The sequence below is a fragment of the Bufo bufo genome, chromosome 2 (genome assembly GCF_905171765.1).
Source record: "Bufo bufo chromosome 2, aBufBuf1.1, whole genome shotgun sequence".
Lineage (NCBI taxonomy): Eukaryota > Metazoa > Chordata > Amphibia > Anura > Bufonidae > Bufo > Bufo bufo.
The window spans coordinates 765,262,747-765,290,495 of NC_053390.1; the positions used below are offsets into that span (position 1 = coordinate 765,262,747).

A 27,749-nucleotide genomic window follows, 5' to 3' on the forward strand; every position below is an offset into this window, starting at 1 on the left:
GGTATACTTACCGTCCGTGCGGCTCCCCGGGCGCTCCAGAATGACGTCGGAGCACCCCATGCGCATGGATGACGTGTCCAGGTGATCACGTCACCCATGCGCGTGGGGCACCCTGACGTCACTCTGGAGCGCCCGGGAGCCGCACGGACGGTAAGTATACTGCTCCCCCGCTCCCCACTACACTTTACCATGGTTGCCAGGACTTTAGCGTCCTGGCAGCCATGGTAACCATTCAGAAAAAGCTAAACGTCGGATCCGGCAATGCGCCGAAACGACGTTTAGCTTAAGGCCGGATCCGGATTAATGCCTTTCAATGGGCATTAATTCCGGATCCGGCCTTGCGGCAAGTGTTCAGGACTTTTGGCCGGAGCAAAAAGCGCAGCATGCTGCGGTATTTTCTCTGGCCAAAAAACGTTCCGGTCCGGAACTGAAGACATCCTGATGCATTCTGAACGGATTTCTCTCCATTCAGAATGCATTAGGATAAAACTAATCAGGATTCTTCCGGCATAGAGCCCCGACGACGGAACTCTATGCCGGAAGAAAAGAACGCAAGTGTGATAGAGCCCTAAGGCTACTTTCACATCTGTGTTAGGTGCGGATCCGTCTGGTATCTGCACAGACGGATCCGCACCTATAATGCAAACGCTTGTATCCGTTCAGAACGGATCAGTTTGCATTCAGAACGGATCAGTTTGCATTACCATGAACAAAAAAAAAACATTAATTTTTTTTTTTTTCATGATAATGCAAACGGATTTGTTTTGACTTACACTGAAAGTCAATGGGAGGCGGATCAGTTTTCAATTGCACCATATTGTAAGTCAGGACGGATCCGTTTGGCTCTTCGTCAGGCGGACATCAAAACGCTGCAGGCAGTGTTTTGGTGTCCGCCTCCAGAGCGGAATGGAGGCTGAACGGAGGCAAACTGATGCATTCTGAGCGGATCATTATCCATTCAGAATGCATTGGGACTAAACTGATCCGTTTTGGGCCGCTTGTGAGAGCCCTGAAACGGATCTCACAAGCGGACCCAGAAACGCAAGTGTGAAAGTAGCCTAACATTAAACTGAATTGACAGTCATGTTTTAATTTTAATATAATGTAGGGACAAGGATGTTAACATTTTTGTAATATACTTTATTAATGAAAGAGATTTCTTTTTACTAGAAGCCATGATGTAAAGAGTCTCCTTGGCAACATTACGGAGCATTGCTAAGAGTCTGTCTTCAGCGTCTGTGTAACATACAGTGGTGGGCTTCTCAGCCTGCCTCTTATCTCACTTCCCCAAGCCCCTGGCTCCCTATTTGTACCCTCTCTGCCTGTCCCTGTCTGTGTGACCTGTTGCCACTTGTTTTGTTTTTTTTCTCCTGTACTTCTTTGTTAGGAAAGTGAGAATCGATCTTTCAGTACTTAAAGGGAACCTGTCATCAACTTTATGCTGACCTCACTGAGGGCAGCATAAAATAGTGACAGAAATGCTGATGTCAGCGGTGTGTCACTCCATGAGCTAAAAGTCAGTGGTTGCCGAGAACCAGCATCATAATCATTGCAGCCCAGGCCTTGAAGAACTGTCAAATCTACCTGAGAAGAGTCCTGGTTATTATAATCTCCTGCTCTCCCGTCCATCTGCTGATGATTGGCAGTTCTCTGCTAGAGAGAAGGGTGAGAAAACTAGGTAGGAGACTGTCAGTCATCAGCAGGTGGGCAGGAGAGCAGGAAGTCATGAATAACCAGGACTCTTCTCAGGTGGCCAGGACTCTTTTCCAGTCTGCAATGATTGTGATGTTGGTTCTCGGCAACCACTTACTTTTAACTTCTAAATGACAGACCGCTAAAATCAATTCGCCTGTCTCTACTGAAGGCCTCATGCACACGACAGCTGTTTTTTTAGGTCTGCAAAAAAACAAAACGGATGTGGCGTCTGTTTTTTTCGGAGGATCCGTTTTTTTTCCACAGATCCCTTGTAATAAATGCCTATCCTTGTCTGCAAATGTGAAAAAAGTAGGACATGCACTATTTTTTTTTGCTGAAGGGAAACACGGACAATGGATGCGAAACACAAACTGATGAACTATCAGCATTTTTTTGCTGACCCATTGAAATGAATGGGTCCCCATCCTATCCGCAAAAAAAAGGAACGGAGGCTGAGAAAAACGTGTGCATGAGGACTTATTTTGCTGTTAGTTTGGGCGGCATAAAGTTGATGACAGGTTCCCTTTAATGAGAACAGGACTGATTAATAAAATGTAAAAAATATATATTGCTTGAATAAGATTAAGTCGCTTTATGTGGGTTTTGCCATTTATTTGAGGCTGAAAATACCCACCACTCTTTCCCTCAGGCTTGGACATCTTGTAATGTTTCCTGAGACAGATACTTGGCATATCAATATTTTTTTTTCTTTTCTTTTTTTTGTAGGTTTTGAGAGCATTCTAGAAGGGCTGTATGGACCAGGATTACGTAAAGACCTCAGTTTATTTGATGGTAAGTAATTACAGTTGGACAGATATATATCCAGGCTTGCCCTTCTTAATCACTGTGTTGTGGTAGCCAACTGAAGTGTAGTTCTTTTAGTTATTAATGCATTTACTTAAAGTGGTTAAGCACAAATACCAACATCTGGATCTGAATACTTTTATAATTGCATGTAACAAAAAATTTAGCATAGCCAGTGAGTTGTTCAATAGTAACATAGTTTTTAAGGCTGAAAAAAGACATCTGTCCATCCAGTTCAGAATGTATCTGTATATCGCCACCTGCTGTTTGTTTATTTCTTCATGTATCCACCTCAGTGGTGGTCGCACATGTTCAGCTCCATCCTTCCACTGCCACCAGCCATATCTTCTGTTAGAAGCTATGATAATTACCGGAGCTGTGATAAGGCGAGTGATGCAGCAGAAGGGACAGGGGTAATTATTCCCAATGGCCACCAGCAACCTGTCTTAGAATAGAAGTAGAGCTTCCTAGATGGGCCCTCACTGCACACTACGCTCTGGCACTTGTATATACTACATATTGGTGAATTGTCCTGTCAGGCTGGTCAGCCATGATGGCATAACATAGGCAGGATCACATCATTACCATCTATTGTAGAGCAATGTAATGTGTAGTGAGGCTCTGCAAGTGCAGGTAACCAGTCCTGCTCACGTTCTAGGACAGCTTGGTGGCAGTTTTAAATCATTTCCCAGACAGCACCTTTAAGGGTTTGCGAGACTTGCCTTTATGCTGGGCTGGTTCAGTGGTGCGGCTCCGCATTGGCTGTGCTGCTGGGTCTTCTCCTCCCTGAATGTCCGTCCAGTCCCCTGTGTGTTCCCTGCAGACCACAGAACACCGCATGGTCTTGCAAGATGAGATATGTCTTGAGATCATTCTGCGCTTACCACTGTTGCGGTCTATGCTGATTGGTAAAGGGTGCTCCCACTTGAGAACACTGGAGAATCAGAGGGGTGGTGGCAATACCTGGAGGTAGGCAGGTTTACAATTTAAAACAAGTGGCAGGTCCTCTTTAAAGAGCTTGTCTGTATTTGGTTGAGACTCGGACCTAGGCTGGCTTCGCCTCACCATTTAGCTTTCCATTCTTCTGATCTGTCAGAAAAACAGGAAAATAAATCTGTTATTTTCAGCATCAGTTATGATCATTTTGCATCACTGCGTCAGAGATCAGTAATTTCTGACCAGAGGAAAAAGTACTTTTTGTCCAGTCAAAAATAGCTGATCTCTGATGGTAGTGACACAAACTGATCACAACTGGTGCTCAAAATAACAGATTTATTTTTTCTTCTAACAGATCAGTAATCAGTGGAGGGATCTGTTAACAAAGGGTTCTCAGTGACATTAATGGGCTTTACATGTAGTGCACAGACATGCAGCTGTTGTGAAACTACAACTCCAAGCATGCTCCATTCACTTCTGCATACTGGGAGTCATAGTTGGAGTGCTGAAGGTTGTTGATCCCCGTGCTAGAGAGACATTCTTTGCAGGCAGTCCCTGTGGAGAGGTGGCAGGTCCTCTGTGTTCCTCTTGTAGAGGAGTATATCAGACAATAACCCTATGTTAGCAGTGTCTCAGGATGGGAACTACCACCACATTCTCATGACCAATGGGGGTTCCAGCGTTCAGACCTCCAGTCATACATTTATCACCTATCACCTTACTACATACTTTAATCTGTCCAGCTGGGTGTCTAAGATTTTGATCCCTGACCATCCGTTGTGACTATATGTAATAATTGTAGAACATTGTACTACTAGCAACACAAGCCTATATAAAACAACAAAACAGGGCACTTAGTAATTGAAGTGCTCGGCCTTCACTGCTCTCCCTTTTTGTCTTGGAATGTCTTTTTTAAGACACCTGAAGTACATAGTAGCGTTGTCAAAACCTTGGTCCACCCCTCCTGAGATTTGGCACATGGCCTTGTGATGGACGAGGCGCGATATGTGTAGTTTTATATCCTTTTTCCGGAAATACTGCCCGAACTGCAGATACCATGAAGTACCTACAGGCTCCCTCATTATATGGATATGCTTTACTTTGAAATGCTGTAGCTTTTCAGAGAAAACATAGGGGGTCATTTTATCAAACTGGTGTAAAGTAGAACTGGCTTAGTTGTCCATAGCAACCAATCAGATTCCACCTTTCATTTTGGACAGCTCCTTTGGAAAGAAGGAATCTGGTTGCTATGGGCAGCTAAGCCATTTCCACTTTACACCAGTTTATTTAAAACTATTGGGTGATTTATCAGAGCGAGGCACAGGGGAAAGTGAGCCAAGGAAGGCTCTCTTCTGGCTTTTAAAGTCCCCACTACCATCTCTGATTGACCGGTCTTTGACTATAGTGTGTGGACAGAAGCCAGAGGAGAATCACCCAGCGGACACTCTCTCCTAGCCCATATGAGTGGGGGTCACAGAGGTCGTACTGCAATATGCCATCACTTTCTAGTATCAGAATACCTCTAAGTCATACTTACATGCCACACCTGTAAGTCGATCTGCTGTACTTCATTTGGAGGGGTTTTCCAGCGGGATTGTTTATATATGGCTCAGAGAGGGTTAAAAAACAAAACAAGAAAACCTTGACTCTCACCCTCACGGATTCTCCAATGCTTATCAGTGCCCACTGCTTGCCACTTCTTGGTCCTGGCTTGACATGCAGGAAGTGCCTGGAGGTGCCTGCTCCGCCAAGTCCTGGCTAATGCAGGCCACAGCTAGTCGGAGCATTGGGGAGTGGTAAGTGTCAGAATGGCAGCCGCTCAGAATAGGTCCTGATCATACCCAAATGATGTGGCGTAGGTGTGCAATTTATTTCTATGGCATATTTTCAGTGGGAAATGGTCTTGCCAAATGTAATGTCCAAATGGGAACATAGTTTTGTCTGATGGTTGCCGATTGAGAGTTCTGCAGGTTGTAAGTTATCACTGCAATAAAAAAATAAAAAAATTCAAATTTTTTTTTTTCTCTCCATAGACTGTGAACCAGAAGAGCTGGTTGATTGGTGCGTGGATGATAAATGCTCATTATGTAACCTCCGCAGGGACTCAGATGTAAGTATTCGTGTTGTTTCTCCCCCCGTGGACCCTTATACATTCAGAGCTGACAGAGTAAGGTGATGCTATACTGTATTTCCTTGCTAGGATTACACACCGTCAGGTGGTTCTGCACAGTCAACACCTACAGGGGAACTGATATCTCAGGGCCAGTTCGACACAGAGAAAACTGAATGCCAAGCTGAAAATTATTTAAATGCACTCTTTCAAAAGAAAGGTATGTATTTTTCTAAATGGCTTGTGACATTCACCCAAAATGTGTCTCCTGGAAGGGTTTGTACATTCATTTGAGTAGAGCTTACCCGCAAGACCAGACGCAGTCTGACAAAAAGCGACCCAATTTCTGGAGAAAAACAGCCCAAAGGATTCAAAGATATGTTTTTTAAGACCCTTATGCATAATGAAGGGGGTTACAGCAGCTAAAAGGGTCTCATCATTAACAGCATATGCACCTATCAGAGAATAGGTAGTCAATGTATGATTGCTGGGGTCACGAGAACATATTCCATGTGTGAATGGGGCGATGTGTGACCATCACTTCTGGGGGACTGCCGGAGGTGGTCTCAGAGAAGTGAGTAGAGAAGTAGTCACAAATCGTACCGCTGCTCCGTTCACACAAGGGATTCGGGGTCCCAACATTCATCACTTATCCTGTTCATAGGTTAACAGTGTTCATGGGAAGACCCTTTTATGGTCTCCTTTTTTTGGGGCATTCGGAGACCCTTAACTCTGAAATGCTGACACAGCATTTCAGCTTGGGACCTTCAGTTGTGTCATTTTCTGAAATTTGTCTGACATGGATTCCGGGGGGAAATTTATACCCGGCAGCCCGAAAATACATCAATAATAAAGCTCTCAGTATACTTGCCTTTTTAAGTATTATCCTGTATATCACTGTCGGAGTACCCTGCTGGTACCCCTTTTTACCCACTAGCTACAGATCATGTAAAGGTGGCAGATGATCACACTAGATACCAAAAGTTTGATTCAATTTCCATGGCAAGAAAGAGTATTGCAATACTCTATACCATTTGATACTACACCCAAAAAAAAAAAAAAAAAAAAAAAAAAGCACCCACACATTAACCTCATGTTGCCAAGCAACCTGAGGTTAATGTGTTTATTTATTTTATTTTTTGTCAAAGTGTCGATTGCCCTCTTCAGAAAATGGACAACATGGGGTTACTTATTGTTAATATGGGACATGTGGTTTTATCAATTTGGACCTCTATGTGCCTCACATTAATAGTAAGTAACCCCACCATGTACCTCACATTAACCACATGTTGTCCATTATGTGAAGAGGTAGTTGACTGGGTTACTATTAAAGGAGTTGTCAGTTATTTTTTTTGTTCTTTCTATGTTCCTAACTGGGCAAATGTAACAGCTTTCCAATTAACTCACTTTATCTGCACTGCCTGGTTTCTCAGATTTCACTGAGTCACATGACCTGTGATGTCAGCTTCTCTCCCTGCTCTGATAAAGTTTGTTTACAAGCCTGTAAACCAGACGTCACTGTGCTGGCCACGCCCCCTTCACTGCCGGCTGTCTGCTCTATCCTAGGATTCTTAACCCCTTCAGATGCACAGACTGGCTAGCTCCAGCAGGCAGTGAGGAGATAATTCTGGGCACTGGTGCTGACAGACTAGAGAGAGCATTACACAAGAAAGTAGGGGGAAGATCCTGTGTGTATTAGCAGTGTCATTATACAGCAGGGACTTGTAGTTCTACACTTACAAGTTGCTGTTGATTCTCCCAGCAGGCAGACATGTCACGCAGGGCAGCACTTGTATCCACTCCCTTTGCATGTAAACAAAGGGCCAGAAAAGAACCAGGGAAATAAGGGGAAAATATATATATAATTTTTTTTTTTTTTTTATGCATAAAACTTGCTTAGCTTAGTTATATGTTGCTGCCCATCAGATTTTCAGTGCTATATTTTATTTTTGTGAGGCATATGGCGTTATAATTTGGACCTCACATTAATGGTTAGTGACCGTATCATTAACCCATGTTGCCCTTTATATGAGGTACATGTTGGGGGTCACTGTTAGGGTGCATTCACACAACCGTATGTACTTTACAGTCCGCAAAACATGCAGTTTTTTTGCAGACCCACTCTAACAATACCTATTGTCTGCAAAACGGACAAGAATAGGACATGTTCTATGTTTTTTGCAGGGCTGCGGAGTGGACATACAGATGCCATCCCCATTTTTAGGACCATATTTTTGGTCCTAATCGGATCCGCATTTTTTACAATTTTGATGCGGACCGATTCATTTCATTGGGGCTGCAAAAATAATCCTGACAGCATCCGTATGTCCGTTCCACAGCCCTGCCGAAAAGATCAAAGATGTGCTAGTCTTGTCCGTTTTGCGACAGGGTATTATTAATTTTTAAAACGCCATGTGCCTCCTATTAATGGTTACACCATCATTAACCCCATGTTGCCTGTTATGAGGACATGATGGGGTCACTGTTCCTATTAATGTGAGGCACATGGTGGTACTATTGTAATAAGACCATGTACCTCACATTAATACAGGCATACAGCATACAACTGTAAAATCTGCAGGAAACTTCTTTATGTAGAAGGATGAAGGACTTTTGATCTCATCGCCATGTGACCTGTAACAAGTGGATGTTACTGGTCATATGACGAGGACCTCATCAAAGGGCACCAAGGTGAGTTTTTCTCTGCTCTTCCTCCCTAACACTCCACCATCAGCCCCTCAGTGTTTTGATTGGTGGCACTGGCCTGCTGTGTAGCAGTGAAGTGGGAGGAACGCTCTCTTCCTTCTCCACTGTGCGGCCGATGAGAACGTGTCGTCCACTGCACTCACGCGCCATGTTCTCTAATGAGAAAAGATACCAAGCTGTGCAAATCCCAGAATTGTATCGAATCGGGTGAAAAAGTATTGAATAAATATCGAACATTCGACACCCGGTGCAACCCTAGATCACACCCTGCTGCCATGATGTGTCGTCTAGAGTAGCATCTTGATGACCGATTTGTGATTGAATCTTCATTTACGTAGAATACTTGTAAAGGTAAGCATATTGAGACTTTTACTCTTGTGTTTAACACTGCCTGGCATAAATTTTATGTTCCTGCAACACTCTATAAAGCTATAAGCCATTCCCTCAGCACATATTTAAAAACCTTTTTATTATGCTTAAATTTTTTTCTGAAACAAGTAAGTATGACTACTTGTTGGCGACTTGCATGTAAAACCAGCCTTTTTCTTCTGCCAGATCTTCCTCAGAACTGTGATCCCAACATTCCACTTGTAGCTCAGGAACTAATGAAGAAAATGATACGTCAGTTTGCCATTGAATATATTTCAAAAAGCCGAAAAATGTATCAAGATAGTAATGGAACAATAGCAGATGATTCTTTTGGTTGTAATGGCATTCAGAAAAAATATACAGATAGCCTACTTCTTGATGAGCAGGACGGTCCTCTAGACCTCACCGTTACAAGGATTCAAGAACAAACTTATCAGGATGGTAAGAGCTGTGTGTGAATATGAATGTTTCCAAGCTTCAGATTTTAAATGCAGTTTTATGATGGCTGCCGTCATAAAATAACAAAAAAAAACACACCACGAACATCTTCAATCTTCCACCAATCCACCACAGATGCTTCGGTGGTCCACTGCAAGTCTTTGTTTACATGCAGCCAGTGATGATGTGCCATACCAGCGCGTGACCACTGGAACCTTTCAGTGGCCTCAGCAGTCGAGATACTATAATTGCTGGCATTAACCAAATGGTGTCACCATTAGTACGGCACATGACCACCGAAGACATTAATCGACTGCAGTAGTCACGCGTAGCTATGGCACATTATCACTGCCAACTTGTAAACAAAGACCTTGGCGAGGGGCAGGGATTGAGGAAGTGTATTTTTTGTGTTCTGCAACATTTAGGGATCATGCACACGGCCGCTCCGTGTTTTGCGATTCGCAAAACAGATGCCGCCCATGTGCGTTCCGCAATTAATGGAACGGGCCGTCCACAGTAGAAATGCCTATTCTTGTTTGCAAGACGGACAAGAATAGGACATTATTTTTTTAATTTTTATGTTTGTTTTTTGCGGCCCCGCGGAACGGTGCAACGGATGCATCATTTGCTGCCCAGTTGAAGTGAATGGAGCCGCATCCGAGCCGCAAAAAAATGCGGCTCAGATGTGGAACCAAATCACGTTTGTGTGCGTGAGCCTTTATGGCATTTAATGTTTTCCAAACATTTTGACAACCCCTTTAAATGTGTTGTCTCTACATGGCTACCCCCCTTATCTAATTCTCTATTCAGAGCATATGGATGCCAGAGGGGTTTCACCACGCTTGGGCCTCCTTCTGTTAGCCAGAGTAGAGGTGCTAACTAGGATTGGCTGGAATTAAATGGCGCTGGCTGCCGCTTCCTCAGGGTGGACCACCGGGCAGTTACAATTTGTGATATACCCATGTATACCGGTATGAACTGAGGAATTAACTTTATTGCCTCCCAAAATTTTAATATTGCTAATTGTAAAGGGGGAATATTAATTACCAATATTTATGTAAATATCAATAATATTCATAAATGGCCGTGAACCGTCTATTGATGACTCCGCCTATTTATGCCTTTATAATAACACACTATTCCTTTGCCTTACGCTAAACTAGCTGCAAGCGCCTAACTGAGCTAGCTACCGCTAATAACCACACGTTACACAGTAGATATTTATTATCAACCTACAGTACACAATACAGTACCATAAATACAGCACTAAATACACTATTCAATCCCAAGTTTCACCCACAAACTAACTGTACAATACACTTACATACATTCATTAGCAGCCCACCCAACCATGCTCTAAACTATCCCTATGCACGGTGGCGCTGCAAGGGTAAATGCAGGCCACAGACACAGGGTTGCAGGGGTTAACACAGAATAGGGAGCAGGGATGCTCCTACAGGGTTGGGGTAGGGGATTGGTGGTCCAGGGGTTACTGAAGGGTAGGGGTTCAGGTGGCAGGGATAGGGGTTTATATTGTAGGGGTTAATGGTGGGGTATTGTAGGCAGGACAGCAGGGATAGGGGTGTATAGGAGCAGGGAGTAATGGTGGGATGGCCGGGCATGGGTTAATGGAAAGCGTTGGTGGGATAGTGGATACTCAGCCCACCAGGGGTTAACAGCTCGTTGTCCAGGGGATGCTCGTCGTCCTGGGGATGATTCTCTCTCCTCCAGGGAGCGCTGCCTGTGCTTCCCGTCCTCTCCGTCCTCTGCTCTTCTCCTTTAGTGCAGAGCCTGCCGGACATTTATGTCCGGCGGCCCGCACTGCCGCCCCACCCACACTGTGGCGCGCGGGCGCGTGCCACCGTTGGAGACACGTGGGCCGGCGCAGTGAGATGCGGGCTGGTGCAGTGACGTCGCGTCCCTGCACGAGCGCATCAGTGCCGAGCCATTTGCTGACAGGCGGGAGAAGCCTTTGATCTCCCGCCTGTAGCACTTTGCATTCCAGGCAGCGCGATGGTAATGGCGTTGCTGGAATGCGCATAATAGAAGCAAAGGAGGTTTCTCCCTTCCTTCTATCATGCATAATCATCTCCAGCAGCGCTGGAGATAATTTAAACAAAGGACTCAGATTCTGTTGAATCTGAGTTCTTTGTAGTCATCAGGATGACCGGACTCTTGTCCGGTCATTCTGATGCAATTAACCAGATTGCATCAGTGTGAATACTTCACATTCACACTGATGCACCTGGTTTCAGGTATATAAAGGGGCCTATGGATATGGGGGGGTATATGATTTACTCTAAGGGGACACATACGGGGGCACATGTATAAGGGGGAACGTATTCCCCACAGGGGCCACAATGAGCTCCTGTGGAATATTAGGGGCATATGTGCGCAGATGCTGGGCACATCATCCTATAATGTGCCCATTTATGTACGCGTATATATTATACATGTTTGCATGTATGTATGTGTGTGTGTGTGTATATATATATATATATATCTATCTATCTATATATCTCGCTCAACCCTTCCTCAACACTAATACACTAATATTTTTATTATAGGAGTTTTGGATCTCTCTTTTAAAAGTAATGGTAAAACATGTGAGGAGAACTCCAAAACCAGAAATTCAAAAAATGGGTAAGTGCGTTCATGTTATTGAACCCATTTGTTTGTCTGATTTAAATATTAATAGTTTAACCAAAAATTAGTTTTTAGTAGCTGTCGTTAAAGGGGTTGTACCATCTCGTTGTTACTAAGGCGAGATCTGACTTGGTTATGACCACCAGGTGGCTGGGAAACAGCAGAGCAGGCAGGCATGGCTTCTATGGAAACAGTGTAGATCGCCAGCAGTGAGATGGGACAACCCCTTTAAGGATATTTTACCAACTTTCATAGTAATCATCCTCACCATTACACAATTGTTTAATTTTCATTAAAGTATATAAAATTTTTGCTGTTTCCATAAAATTCTCATCCGGTCTTTCATGTTTGTTAAAAAGATAAACATAAACCTGCAGTATTGCAAAATTAGAAACAGGGCCTTTCTTGTGAATATGTAGAAATGGTTCTAATGTCTGTCTTTAGCATGCAATATAAAGAGAAGAATCATAAAATTGATTAAAAAAATAAACCTATCTCTATACATTTATATAATGTCTAGCTTCCTTAGGGCTCATTCAGATGGCTGTATGCTGTCCGCAAAATTGCGGATCCGTTTTTTGCGGATTAGATGCTGACTCATTCACTTCAATGGGGCCATTTTCTTCCATTCCACGGCTCCGCAAAACAAATTAAACATGTCCTATACTAGTCAGTGAAAATCAGGACATGGCCCTATTGGTCTATGGGTCATCAAAAATACGGAATGCTATCCGCATCCGCATTTTTACGGGCAGCATACAGCCGTCTGAAAGAGCCCTTATACGTATATATTGTCCAAAAAATATCAGTCATTTTTATGGCTTAAAGAGACTGTCCATTCTGGAGTCAAACCTGATTCATCAGTACCTATAGGTGATGATTACCTGCTAAGTATTTTCCTCAGTGCTTGCTGCTTGACAGCTTTTTAGCTAGGACAGAGCTATGACCTGTGACTACAGCTTAGCTGCAGGGCTTGCAGTTAGAGTCTGAGACACGCCCCCTGTCTCATGATTGGTTCAGGCTGATGCTCTGTCCCTCCCCCTGCAGCTGTCCCCTTAGATTGGCTGCTGTCTATCACATGCTTGTTAAGAATTAAGTTCATGGGGAGCTGCTTTCCAATACAGCAAGGGAAGAATAATAATAAAGCACAGATTGCTAAAGAGATAATTATCAGGTAAGAGCCACACACATACTGAGCCTTAGAAAGGTTGAGCCTGAAGGATCACTTTAATGTTAAAATATATTGTACTTGACACTCACTAGAGCTTAACGATGATCATTGTACTTATTGTACTGTTTATACCTTAGCTCGTGATTTTTAACAACCATTCTGTGAACTTGCCATGGATGTTACTGAACGTTCTCATTTATGCATGTGTGTTTGCAAGCTTGCTGCAGTTCATTGAAAGAGTAATCCAATTGTGCCATATGTGAGGTGGTTTTGTCGATGCAAATCTTTAAAGGGGGTTTACTCTTTTATTACTTGTTTAGCGGTAACGTCACATTTCTACTAACAAAAAAAAAATCGAATCTCAAGGGCTTACTAATTGCTTAAGTTAAAATAATTAACAGTTTGGCTCTGCAAGCAACTGTCAGACGGAGTAGCACGTACTAGGGAAATAAGCAAAATTTTGCCAGATGCTTTTGAAATCTTGACTGGGTTTCTATAGAAGCCATCGTATGGTTGACAGTGTCCAAGCAGAACTGTAAAGTATTTCTAGAACTTTCTAAATTCCACCCGTGAATAAAATCTTTGTCAGAATCGGTGATGTTACCTAAGCAAGGAGTTTAATAAAGGAGTGGACCATCCCCTTCCATACCTGTGTGCACGTCTCTTACATCCGTTGACCATCGTTTCATTCCATTCATCCAGGAGACATCAGAGAGACGGAGAAGACTATTTGGATCGGAGTCCCGAATTTGCAAACGGTTTGCTTTCGAAAGCATTGAAAGATGTTCAGTTGGGAATACTGGATGTTAACAAAGCAGCCATACTTTATGGCATACCTCAGAAAACTTTGCTACTTCACTTAAAAGCCTTATCGGCAGGCAAGCCTGCACATCTTAAGAACGCAGCTCAAAATTGTATCGATGGGTATTTGTACAAAGACAGTACAGAGACAAGTGCTGTCCTCCAGAAAGTAGCCCTGTGGGCAAGGGCTCAGGCGGAGCATACAGAAAAAAATAAACTCAGTCTACTTGAAACCTCGGAACTGAAACTCCCAACAGCTTCCAGTTACCTCCATCAGTTAACTCTACAGAGAATGGTTGCTCAGTTCAAAGAAAAAAAGGAAGGTTTGCATTGCGAATCTTCAGTTCCCATTGTACAGCTGAAAATTCCTCAGGTACGCGTGAGCTCTGTGACGAAACAGCCCGATTCCTCTGGTCTTCTGGATGTTATGTACCAGGTTACCAAAACGTCTGCAGTCATAGAAAACTCTTCTCTTCAGAAACTGAAAAACCTACTTCCTCAGCAAAGCAAAGTTGAATGTTCCGGAAGTATAACTCGCTCAAATGTCGATTCTTACGTTCCTCACAGGGACCTTTCTCCTTTATGTCTTAATGCAAAGAATGGAGCCGGCGACGCATCCTCTGACAACCCGGACGATGGAAAGGATAAACAGCCAAGGAAAAAACGTGGACGTTACAGACAATATGATCACGAAATTCTGGAAGAAGCTATAGGCATGGTGTTGAGCGGGAAAATGAGTGTTTCCAAAGCACAAGGGATCTACGGCGTACCTCACAGCACTTTAGAATACAAGGTTAAAGAAAGGTCTGGAACACTGAAGAACCCTCCAAAAAAAAAACTTCGCTTGGCAGACGCTCAGATATACAATGTTGTTAATTCAGGGACTGGTATCTCCAGAAATAGTAGCACGTCTGTGTAGATGCATTGTGTATTTATTACTTTGTGTGTATATTACTACACACGTCTTTCTACTCTACACACAGTTGAGTATGGCATAACATACTCCGATGAAACGATACGGTTATTTACCACTTACATGCCTTTTTATAATAGATTCTTCAGGGTTTTCACTGTGGACAGATTGATTTTGTTGCGCACTTCTGATAACATGTACTGGACATACAGGTTGCTTAAATAGATGTGATTCAGGGTTTTTGGTTCATAGTTGACTCCATAAAACTATGACTAACACTCCTTACTACAGTGCTGATGTTTTTACATCAGAACTTCCAGTCCTTACATTTTGACATTACATTATATCTCCTACTCCAGTGGGAGTTTCTTTTTCTACTCATGGTTTTGATACCCTAGTGGACCACCTTTTTAGATTGAGATAAATCACCAGAGGCAACGTTTGTGGATGCATGCAGTATTACTTTACTTAAAATGACAGCACTCCTAAGCATCCATGTGTACTCGACTAAGTTCGGGGTGGGGAAGAAAAATATTTATTACACGTGTATAATACAAATTTAAACTATTGTAAACAAAAAAAACAAACTTAAAAAGAATTACTTGGGTTTTAAGTTCAGCATTTATCAATGGACTGACACTAATGAAACTCCATCTCGCATTCTAGAACTTGTAGAAAATCTCGATTCTTGACTTTAAATGAACTACAGTATAAAATGTAACTTTATGAAGATTATTTATTATAAACCATTTTTTGAAAAACAAAAAACTTTTACACTAAGATGAGAATCTTGGAATGCAGGTTAAAGCATGCTCATAAAGTGCACAAGATAAGCTTAAGACTTGGGCTCAATGTTCTGGTTAGATGGTTTTACCATTTTGATATATATATTTTTTCAAGGGTTGTCACACTCCTGCTATTGATGGACCTCAATGTAACTGTTTATGTATTTGCTGCTGCCGCATTTTGGAAACCACTTCTGGATGGTTATAGGTTCATTTACACTGACCAGTTTTTATTAACTTAATTTTGTTTTTGTTTTTCTTTTCTTTTTGCTAATAACCAAACTTGCAATTTGTTCAGGGTTTTTGAAATGTACTTTAGTTTCCAAGGTATTTCTTTTAATTTTTTAATCCTTTTATTATTAAAGGGTACAAATTGAAAAATGGGGGGGAGGGAGAGAAAACTCAGATGTTTTTATTGGTGGGCATCCAGGTGCTGAGACCCTCCACTGATTGCTAAAATGAGGGGGCAGAAGCACTCGGCTGAGTGATGTGCCCCTTCATTTCTGATCGGCTCTCGTTTGGGGAGAGGAGTGAACAGTGTACAGATCCATAGAGTGTCTATAGACCTTCTTTGGACCTCTGCTCTCTGAGGAGACCCCCACTGATCAAAACTTCACTATGACGTGTCTATTTTTTTTTATTTGCCCTTCAACACCTTCTATTAGTAGGACTTTTTTATTTAGTTTGTTTTTGCTTCTATAATTTGTAAAACTACCTTTACAAAACCATTCCCTTTACCGGTATGGTGGTTGTTAGGCATTACACTGTTTTTTCCTTACCTCTGAAATTTAGAATGCTATTTTCATACATTAAATTTTTATTCCAGTAGGTCTTTAAATATAAAGTACTCTTACCAGACAACATTACTTTGCACATATGCACTTGAATTTACTTTTTGTATGTTATAACTTTAGCATTGAGTTTTTAGTTATTACTCCCACTGCAAATGGTCAACACTGTTTCCCTTACTGTGAAAAGCTTGACCTTGTTTGGTTTTCAGTTAAATATGTCTACCTACAAAACGCACGTTTAGTTCAGGCAATAGCAACCTCATTTTGATGTGAATTATCTGCCATTTTGGTAAAGAAAGGTGCAACTTTTGCTTGTTGACAGTGATCCTACCATCAGGGACAGTCTTGGTAACAGCCTTCACTACTTTTCTACACTTACAGTTTGTACTAGTATTGGATTTTAATTTTCTAGTGATATCTAATCTATTTTCGAGTCCGGTTATTATAAAGACTACATACAGTTGTAAATGGGTTGCTTATATTTTCAGTCCTCCACATAGTTATATAGTCTTTATTTTATGTTATTTAACCAATGCCTTTCAGTAAAACAATCAAATGGTATTTGCTACTCACTACTTAAAGTGAAGGCAAAAGTAAGCCCTTCAATTATTTGCTTATTTGAATGTTTCTGAATATTTTATAATTGGGGGGAGGGGGGGTGAAATAGAAAAAAAAAACACACAAAAAATGTGCCTCTGTTTTTAAGAATACTGATCGGTAAAGTTGTTAAACCATTTCTTGTAAAGTCTGACTTTTTTTTTTTTCTTTCTTTTCTTTATGATGTATATTGAACTACTTAAAATTATTAGTTGTTTACAGTAATATACCGGCTTGTGTATATTATTTTTTCTTTCAGCATTTCCATTGTCACTTTCATTTCACATTAATTTGGTTAACTGCAGTATGTGGCTGCCTTCATTTGCAAAAGATTTTTAATTTAAACGTCTTTTTAGGCAGTGATTTCTATTTATGCATAAATCAATTGCACTATAATTCATGAATTATTTATTACAATATTTTCTAATTTCCTGTATCTGTTATGTGATGTAAATGTACTGTAATTCAGTTTTTTTTTTTTCCTTGTGTTTATAAAGCTAATCTGATTGTATGGAGTTAATTGTTTGGTTAATGTATTCTTAAATTATAATTTATTGTAAGCGCTTCAAAGCTTTCCACATAATTAAAAAAAAAAATACCAGATTATTGATCTAAGAATATTCATCTAATAGTTATGGCATAAGAAAACATGACATTTAAATATATTTTTTTTATTTAATTTTTTTGGTAGTTTTGACTGTATAATTTACCATTTGTCATAATTATAACTGATATTGCCAACATACTTCAGGTGACATTTCTCATCTTGATACATATGTTCTGGTTGCTGATTGTGGATGAGCACAAGTTGAGAAACTTGTTCTTAAAGCTCTCTCTTGACCAACGGCACTGTACTCCTTTCGGAGTACTTTTCCTCTGACCTCAGCATTGTACAGTATATTAAATGTTTTTTATTTTATTTACATATTTCCAGTTGACGTCATATTTTTCTGTGTCTAAGATGTATGCTTTGTTAAATATTTACAGTAACTACAAATCAAGTTTTTACAGAAAATAAATTTTATTAAAATTCCATGCTGCTAATGTATATTTGTGTATATAAATTATTGTGAAATATATACCGTAACTAGGGGGGAAAAAATAAGCGCAAAAAAAAGTTCAACAATTTGACTCTTGATCTCCTTGAGAAGGGCCTCCTGCATAGGAACAGAAAAGTGGAATGCAGGTTAAATAAAGAATTCATGACATTTTGGTAATATATGGAGTCCTACCAAATTGTTGACATAGCTGTTGCCAACATTGGCAAGGTGTTGCCTAACATGTAAAGTGTATGGGGGACAAGCAGTCATAGTAATGATCCTTCATTGTCCATATACAGTATTTCAGTCTGTGTGAAGGCTCTTTAAAATGTACCTGAGTTTTCAAACAAAAGTTTGCATAATGGCTGTGCTTTTTTGTACAATAACTGTGGCAGAATAGTTTGTTTGGGCTTCCCTAATGTTGTTTGTTTTTTTTTTAGCCTTATTCCATTTTTTAGCTGCATAGCTAGATACATTTCTGTCAGAAGCAAGGGGCATTTTCCTTCTGTAGAATCTGCCAGCACTGTGCTGCTGTGACATCCTTTCCCTTACCACTGTTTTCAGCTCCAGAGCTTACAGAACAGATAAGGAGGGATAAATCGCACATACAGACATACAGGAAGCCACTATGATGTTCAGAAGCGGTTGTTTTATCCGACTCACAATCTCGCCTGGCTCTGACACACCCCAATTTCCTCTTAGCCGTCTTCTGAGTCTGTCAGGCAATATCCATCTCTGGCAACAGGCAGTTGTCTGCAACTTAGGTCGAAGTGAGACCATTGACTTTACAGCTTTTTTTTTTTTTTTTTCAGGTGTGTGTAGATAGAGATATAGATATATCTATGTGATTTAGAAATTTGCTATTTCAATTCTGTAAAGGGGGAATATTAATCACCAATATTTATGCAAATATCGGTAATTAATATTCATAAATAAGGAGTGATAACTCCGCCTATTTATGCCTTTATATATTGATAACAATACCTTTTGCTATGCTTTACACTAGTCACTTATGCTAGCTGCATGCGCCTTACTAACTATCGCCAATAACTACACGTTACACAGATAGTTACAAGTAACAGTATTTATTACTAACAATACACTACGCACGCAATACTAACAATACAGCACTAAATATACAGAACTCAACTACACTACACATTCCCATATTCCACCCACAAACTAACTATACAGTTCACACATACAAGTAATATTAACAATCCCACCCGTCTGTACTCACTGTCCCTACGGGGTTAACGGTGGCACTGCAAGGGAGTGCAGGCCACAGACACTATAGATTCAGCACTGCAAGGGTTACTTGCAAGTGAGTGCTGAGGTTTTCCAGGGGATGCAGGGGTTAACCAGGGGATGCCGGGGAAGGCAGGGGTTAACCAGGGGAATGCAGGCATGGGCAGGCAAGGGACCAGGGGTAATAGGGTCCCAGTGGTAACCAGGGGAACAGATCAGGGGTTAAAGTGTCCGGGGGGGGGACCAGGGGAGAGATACCAGGGGTAATGCCTGGCAGGGAAAGGGTTAATCAGGGGAGAGCAGTCACACAGGGAACCAGGGGATGTTATGTGGGAGTTGGTGGGATAGGGGTTTGGGAAGGGTTAATCCGGAACCAGGGGTGAGGGTTCCAGGGGTTATAGGGTTATGGGGAGGAGGGGGGGGGTTTTGTTGGTGGGATAGTGGGGGGGGGTTATAAGGGGGTGATAAGGTTTTGTTGTTCGTTCGTCCAGGTGGGGGGGGGGTCCTGATCCGGTCGGCTGCCACGTGGGGGGCCCTAACTCCCGGGGTGCAGGACGCGCTCCTCTTCCAGGTGGGGGCCCAGATCCTCTCTCCTAGTGCAGGGGCCTGCCGGACTTATATGTCCGGCCGCCTGCACTGCCGTACCGCCCACACAGCGGCGCGTGAGCGCGCACCACAGTGCAGGACACGTGGGCCGGCACGGTGAGATGACGTCACCGCGCCTGCCCGCGCGCCGCAGAGCCGCGTGCACTTGCTGAAAGGCGGGAGATCCTTTGATCTCCCGCCTGTAGCTCTCAGCATTCCGGACATCGCAATGGTAATTGCGATGCCAGAATGCACATAATAGAGTGAGCGGAGGTATCTCCTCTCTCTCTATTATGCTTAATTATCTCCAGCAAGGCTGCAGATAATTAGAACAAAAGGATTCAAATTCTATTGAATTTGAATCCTTTTGAGTTCACCAGAATGACCGGACCTTGTCCGGTCATCCTGGCGCCTTCACCCAGATTACATCAATGTAAATGCTTGGGGCACATTTACATTGATGCATCTGTGTCCATGTAGGGAGGGGGGGATTTATATGGTATGGGGATATGATAAGGGGGCATAATATGATACAGGGGGCATTATAGGCACAAGCCCCTACAATATAAGGGGGCACAAGCCCCTACAATATAAGGGGGCACAAGCCCCTACAATATAAGGGGGCCTGGCTCCCAGGGGGCACGTATTTCCCACAGGGGCCACCATGAGTCCCTGGGGATCACCATGGGCAGACGTGCGCAGATGCTGGGCACATCTGTGCACATCGTCCCATGATGCTGTGGTTGATGTATGCACATATATACCATACATGCCCGCACGTGTTTGCAGGCATGCATGGATATATATGCATACGTCTCAACCGTTCCTCAACAAATTCTGACATTATTCTTAACCACCTCCCGTCCGCCCATAGGATATAATAGTCCGGGAGGTGGATCTCTATTTCTGAATGGACATTCCAGAACGTCCGTTCAGAAACTGCACCTGCGCGCTAATCGTGCAGCTGCTGATCGGGTTGCCTGCTGTCAGTGACAGCAGGGCAACCCAGAGAGAAGGCAGGGACAGTGCCCAGGTGTCCCTGCCTTCTGGATCGCTGCATACACTGCGCTCGCCGAGCGCTGTGTATGCAGAGCATAGCGCTTCCTGTTCCTGCCTGGCGGTCATGTGACCGGAGAGTGCAGGAGCGGTGTGAGGTCTTTCACAGACCTCGATCAGCCCTGCACTGAGGCTGTACAGCGCAGTATTATGCTGTACAGCCTCTGTGGGGGGTGTATTTCTCCTGTAACTGGGGCTACTATGTCAGCCCCAGTTACAGGAGAAATCAACAGTGAAAAAAAAAAAGAAAAAGTGAAGTAAATGTCCCCCAGAGGTCTTGTGTGACCTTTATGGGGGACGAAAAGTGTAAATTAAAAAATAAAGGGTTTTCACTTGCAAAAAAAAAAAAAAATTCCCCAAGTAAGGAATAAAAAAAAAAAAAGTTAAATAGAAAAAAATTAATAAAATAGACATATTTGGTATTGCCGCGTCCGTAAAAATCACATGACCTAACCCCTCGGGTGAACACCGTAGAAAAATAAAAACTGTCAAAACAAGCAATTTTTGTCACCTTACATCACAAAAAGTGCAACACCAAGTGATCAAAAATGCGTATGTCCCACAAAATGGTACCAATAAAACAGTCACCTCATCCCGCAAAAAATAAGAATCTCTCAAAAAATAAAAAAACTATAGCTCTCAGAACATGGACACATTAAAACATAATTTTTTTGTTTCAAAAATGCTATTATTGTGTTAAACTTTAAAAATAAGAAAAAGTATACATATTGGGTATCGCCACGTCCGTAACAATCTGCTCTATAAAAATGTCACTTGACTGAACCCCTCAGGTGAACGCTGTAAAAATAAATAAAAAGAAACTGTGCTAAAACAACAAATTTTTTGGTCACCTTGCCCCATAAAGTGTTATAATGAATGATCAAAAAATCATATGTACCCAAAAATAGTAGCAATTAAACTGGCACCTTATCCCCTAGTTTCCAAAATGGGATAACTTTTTGGGAGTTTCTACTGTAAGGGTGCATCAGGGGGCTTCAAATGGGACATGGCATCTAAAGAAAAAATTTGATTAAAATGGAAAATCTGCCAAAAAAGTGAAATTTAAAAATTTGATCTCCATTTTCCTTTTATTCTTGTGGAACGCCTAAAGGGTTAACAAGGTCATTTATGGGGGCATCCACTATGTAGGCCCCACTAAGTGACTTCAGACCTGAACCGGTCCTTAAAAAGTGGGTTTTGGCAATTTTCTTAAAAATTTGAATTGCTTCTAAACTTCTAAGCCTTCTAACGTCCTAAAAAAATAAAATGACATTTCCAAAATGATGCCAGCATAAATTAGACATATGGGGAATGTTAAGTAATAAATATTTTATGAGGTATCACTTTCTGTTTTAAAAGCAGAGAAATTGAAATTTAGAAGATTGCGAATTTTTCAAAATTTTTGGTAAATTTGGGATTTTTTCATAAATGTGAAATATTTTGACTCAAATTTATGACTATCAGGAAGTACAATGTGTAACGAGAAACAGTCTCTGAATGACTTGGATAAGTAAAGGCGTTCCAAAGTTATTACCACATAAAGTGAGATATGTCAGTTTTGCAAAATTAGGCCTGGTCAGGAAGGGGGGCAAATGGCCCAGATGGCAAGTGGTTAAATGAAATTGTGTGAAGGTAGTGTGACTCTTTAATCAAGTATAGATCAAAGTGTTATTTCATTGATCAGTGCTCTTATAACCCCACATCAGGTCATCAAAGGACCCTTATAGAGCTTACAATGAGGATGGGTTGTTTCCCTTGAATATTAAGTTATGACCTATTTAAAAGAGTATTTTGGTTTTTGCAAAAAATGCTTAATTCACTGTTTTAGTTCATTGTGCTTCCTAAAGGGAACCTGTCACCTTGTTTTGGACCACTAAACCACTAGCATGCTATTATGCAGCTGGGGTTTAGGATCCCAAACCTGCCCATACCAAACCATCTGAAATTCAAGAGTCCATGGTTCTTCTCCAGTGGCATCAGGTGCATATGTACTTCTCCAGTGAAGCTAGGATGGTAATGCTCACTCACTGTCCATGTGCCCGATATGCAATCATGTGCATTGAAGTGAGGTGTACCATCCTTTGCTTCAGTGCAGTTTATATGCACCTGATGCTGCTGAAGAATATCAGACCCGTCTCCAGTAAGTTGAACCTTTTCCCTGCCAAGGACTTCTCATACGTCCTGGTAGGATGGCAGTTCAGTAGCCAAGGACTTATATTGTGCGTCCTTGCTAGTGATGTCTTGCTCTCAGACTGTGTAACAGTTTTAAAGCAGGTAATCGTAAAGGGTTTCTGTCACCAGAAATAAATACCTAAATGAAACTGGCTGACATTAGCAATGTGCTAATGTCAGCTGAACCTAACTAGCCTATTCCTAGTTTTATCCATGCCCCCGTTACTCCATAAATGTAACTTTTATAATATGCAAAATGGCGCTCCGTTCTCCCACCTCTGTCTCCTCCCTCCAAGTCTTGATTGACAGGGCCAGGAAGCGTTCGCGTTCTCCTGCTGGCCCTGAGTGCATGGAGAATCTCGCTCCTGCGCCGTGCTGTTCAGTATTCAGCGCAGTAAGGAAGTTGGCAGCCATTGAGCGTCCGTCCTTCAATATTACTGCACGGCACAGGCGCGAGATTTAACATGCACTCATAGCCGGCAGAACAATACGAACGCTGGCCTGGTCCTGTCAATCAAGACTTGGAGGTGACAGAGGTGGGAGAACGGAGCCTCTATGAGCCCTTCCCCCGCGCTCCTAGAGGCTAATTTGCATATTATAAGTTACATTTATGGAGTAATGGGGGCATGGATAAAACTAGGAATAGGCTAGTTAGGTTTAGCTGACATAAGCACATTGCTAATGTCAGCCAGTTTTAATGTAGGTATTTCTGGTGACAGCTGCACTGGATTGCAAGTTAGAGCCCTTAGAATTAGGTCTCCGTAAAAGCTGCATATACACTACTCACAAAAAGTTAGGGATATTTGGCTTGTGGCTGAAATTTCAGGATAACCCTAACATGCACTCTAACCAGGTGAACGTAAAGTGACCTTTAAACTTTTGAATGCATGTCCAACTGTTCTGTGTATTAGTACTTTTTGCGCAACTTGCTGTTCTCTAACAAGGAGCTTAACGGCAAAATTCACAACAGTTTGATTGATGAATCGCCCAAAAAATTTCCTGATTCTATTCGAATTGGTGTTTAAACAATCCTTCATCATGCTGTTCACATTTTGACATCATGAGACCAAGACGATGCCTAACAATTGAGCAACAGTACCTTGCCATTGCGAGGCTTCAAGCAGGATGTTCTCAGACAGAAGTGGTCACTGAGGGACCAGTGGGCTTCAGTGCTGTTCACTGATAAGTCAATTTAAACTGAGCAGAAATGAAGGCGGCCAACAACGCTATGGAGAGCGCTATGCATCAGCCACTGCTGTCATTAGATGAGCCTTTGGTGGTGGTTGTGTTAGTGTGGGCAGGTGTCTAGTCAATACAGAACTGCCCTACACTTTGAATGGTACAGTGACAAGCCCATACTACTTGAATAAAGTCATTAATCCAGTCATAGTGCCTCTGCATGAATAACACAGGCCTAATTTCATATTCATGGTTGACCAATGCGCCAGCTCATTGAGGTCGCGTCATTAGGGAACGGCTGCTGGAGACTGGGGTGATTCAAATGGAGTGGTCTCCAGGCCTGAATCCCATTGAAAATCTAATGGAGTCACAGTGTAGAGCCTCGTAACGCTGTACCCCAGAACCTCAATGACCTGACGTCTCATGTGAACAGCATGAGACGTCGTTGTCGAGCTGTAATTGATGCTCAGGGCCACATGACGGAAGTTATTAAGACAGACCTTTTGTGGGGGTATACCCACCACTGTTGTTGGCTTTTGTTGAGATGAGGTAATCACCATTGCTGCTTCTACTTAAATGCCCTACTTTCATGATATAATATCACTTTAGCGTGAACATTTTCCATAAATTTCACTCTAAAGCCAAATATCACTAACTTTTTGTGAGTAGTGTACCTGCAGCTTTCATTCCTGACCCAATTTTGAAGTACATTGCAGCTAGAGCCTCAAATTTGATCTTCTTTTAAAGAAACTATCAGTTTAAAACCAGACCTGACATGAATTCCTAGTTGTTATACAGCCAGAGATATGCCAGCAGAAAGCAGCCTTCCCACCCATTCAGCTGTCCCCATGGGGAGTATAACATGGATTACTGTGCATGCTATTTATTAGACCCCCTTCCCCATGAATCGGACAGCTTACTTGCTCTCCGATTTTTGTCATGGGATTTTTATTTTTTTCAGAAAAGATGAGTGCTAGCTTATCTAATCACTTCACTGCGCTTAACTAGGTTGTCTGTCGCCATGATCCAGCTGTTTACCAGCGTCCAGATGACAGCACCAAATAAGCTGCACCAAACACATTCCAAACATACAAACCTCAAAGTTTACATTTTACACTGCAGTAATAGCGATTTGCTATTATCACTAGAGAGGAATGCTTAATGTACACTCACCTAAAGAATTATTAGGAACACCTGTTCTATTTCTCATTAATGCAATTATCTAGTCAACCAATCACATGGCAGTTGCTTCAATGCATTTAGTGGTGTCGTCCTGGTCAAGACAATCTCCTGAACTCCAAACTGAATGTCAGAATGGGAAAAAAGGTGATTTAAGCAATTTTGAGCGTGGCATGGTTGTTGGTGCCAGACGGGCCGGTCTGAGTATTTCACAATCTGCTCAGTTACTGGGATTTTCACGCACAACCATTTCTAGGGTTTACAAAGAATGGTGTGAAAAGGGGAAAACATCCAGTATGCGGCAGTCCTGTGGGCAAAAATGCCTTGTGGATGCTAGAGGTCAGAGGAGAATGGGCCGACTGATTCAATCAAGAGCAACTTTGACTGAAATAACCACTCGTTACAACCGAGGTATGCAGCAAAGCATTTGTGAAGCCACAACCTTGAGGCGGATGGGCTACAACAGCAGAAGACCCCACCGGGTACCACTCATCTCCACTACAAATAGGAAAAAGAGGCTACAATTTGCACGAGCTCACCAAAATTGGACTGTTGAAGACTGGAAAAATGTTGCCTGGTCTGAGTCTCAATTTCTGTTGAGACATTCAAATGGTAGAGTCCTAATGTGGCGTAAACAGAATGAGAACATGTATCCATCCTCTGATGGCTACTTCCAGCAGGATAATGCACCATGTCACAAAGCTCGAATCATTTCAAATTGGTTTCTTGAACATGACAATGAGTTCACTGTACTAAAATGGCCCCCACAGTCACCAGATCTCAACCCAATAGAGCATCTTTGGGATGTGGTGGAACGGGAGCTTCGTGCCCTGGATGTGCATCCCTCAAATCTCCATCAACTGCAAGATGCTATCCTATCAATATGGGCCAACATTTCTAAAGAATGCCATCAGCACCTTGTTGAATCAATGCCACGTAGAATTAAGGCAGTTCTGAAGGCAAAAGGGGGTCCAACACCGTATTAGTATGGTGTTCCTAATAATTCTTTAGGTGAGTGTATATCTCACAGATGAAGAAGAGAAAAAAATTTCATCAGGTTCCGCTTATTGTGTCCATAATACAGGAGTAATAAAGAACCCATATTATGCCTGTCTGAAAGTGACCTTTAGGTTCAGGGATTTCACTGTTAATGAGTATTAAGGTTTCTATAGCGGGATGGAAAATTATGTAGTACATGATTCCCAATACTTGCATGCAAAAAAGTTGGTTGCATTCCTGAGGTTTTTGCATTTCTAGCATGAACTGCTCACATCTTGGGGTACTTTCACACTTGCGGCAGAGAGATCCGGCAAGCAGTTCCGTTGCCGGTACTGCCTGCCGGATCAGGCAAAACGTATGCCAACTGATGGCATTAGTAAGACTGATCAGGATCCTTATCAGTCTTAAAAATGCCTGATCAGTCGAAAAAATTCATTGAAATGCCGGATCCGTCTTTCCGGTGTCATCCGGCTAAACGGATCCGGCATTTATTAATTTTCAGTCTGCGCATGCGCAGACCGGAAAGGACGGGTCCGGCACTAATACATTCCTATGGGAAAAAATGCCGGATCCGGCATTCAGGCAAGTCTTCAGTTTTTTTTTCGCCTGAGATAAAACCGTAGCATGCTACGGTTTTCTCTTTTTGCCTGATCAGTCAAAATGAATGAACTGAAGACATCCTGATGCAAACTGAACGGATTACTCTCCATTCATTATGCATGGGGATAAAACTGATCAGTTCTTTTCCGGTATAGAGCCCCTGTGACGGAACTCTATGCCGGAAAAGGAAAAATGCTAGTGTGAAAGTACCCTTTGTTTTTTGCAGACTATATTTTATTTATCACATGGTTTTACTACATATGCAGGTTGTAGGGGTGCACTTACTTTTTAAGGAGTGTATCCCTGTTTTTTTTGTTACCTACCAGATTTTTGGTCTTTCCAGTTGCAATTTCCAGTGGTATGTATGAACTCTACACATTTATTTTTTTAAGAGGTGTGCTGCATATAACTTTCTGCTTGGATTACTTTTACCCACAAATATCAATTTTTATGAAAAATTACACTTTGATGCAAAGTTGCATGGAGGTGTTTGTGTATATAAACTGCTGAGTGGCATTCAATGTGCCAGGTGTCTTTCAGAAAATATATGCCTATGGGTAGTTGGCGTGAATTATTATTTTGAAAAAAAAAAATTGTAGCTTAGGTTTACATTTAGTTTTGTACATGTCAAAACTCTGAAAATTATCTTGGCTGCTGGGCATGCAAAATATCCAAACCCTTCTCACAGGAAAAGGGTTAAATTTCATGTACTTTATTTTGTGGGGACAGATGAGTTTGCTGTGGCATGGCCCCCAAAACCAGGTGACGGGTTTCCATTAAAGATGTTTTCTGGCTGTTACAAGTTATCCCCTATCCTCAGGAGTTCTGGAGATGGCTGAGTACAGCGCTCCATTACCTCTGGAACTCCCATAGAAATGAATAGAGTGGGCCGCGCGCACGTGCAACCAGCTGCTCTGTTCTTCTCAGCG

The 27,749-nt window shown here is 42.1% G+C and overlaps 1 protein-coding gene across 4 annotated transcripts in view; it reads left to right on the forward strand.

The window, feature by feature from the left end:
- The window catches only part of LCORL (ligand dependent nuclear receptor corepressor like), a 114,592-nt gene that overhangs the window by 43,182 nt on the left and 43,661 nt on the right, over positions 1–27,749 (forward strand). For 2 of the 4 annotated variants that reach the window (XM_040419041.1, XM_040419040.1), the window contains exons 2-7: positions 2,422–2,487; positions 5,469–5,545; positions 5,636–5,765; positions 8,807–9,061; positions 11,626–11,701; positions 13,578–15,764. In XM_040419041.1, coding sequence (XP_040274975.1) covers positions 2,422–2,487; positions 5,469–5,545; positions 5,636–5,765; positions 8,807–9,061; positions 11,626–11,701; positions 13,578–14,595 — 1,622 coding nt within the window. In that variant the 3' untranslated portion in view covers positions 14,596–15,764. Of the gene's footprint in view, positions 1–2,421; positions 2,488–5,468; positions 5,546–5,635; positions 5,766–8,806; positions 9,062–11,625; positions 11,702–13,577; positions 15,765–27,749 lie in introns of those variants that run through there. The other 2 variants (XM_040419037.1, XM_040419039.1) reach the window with 2 other exon arrangements.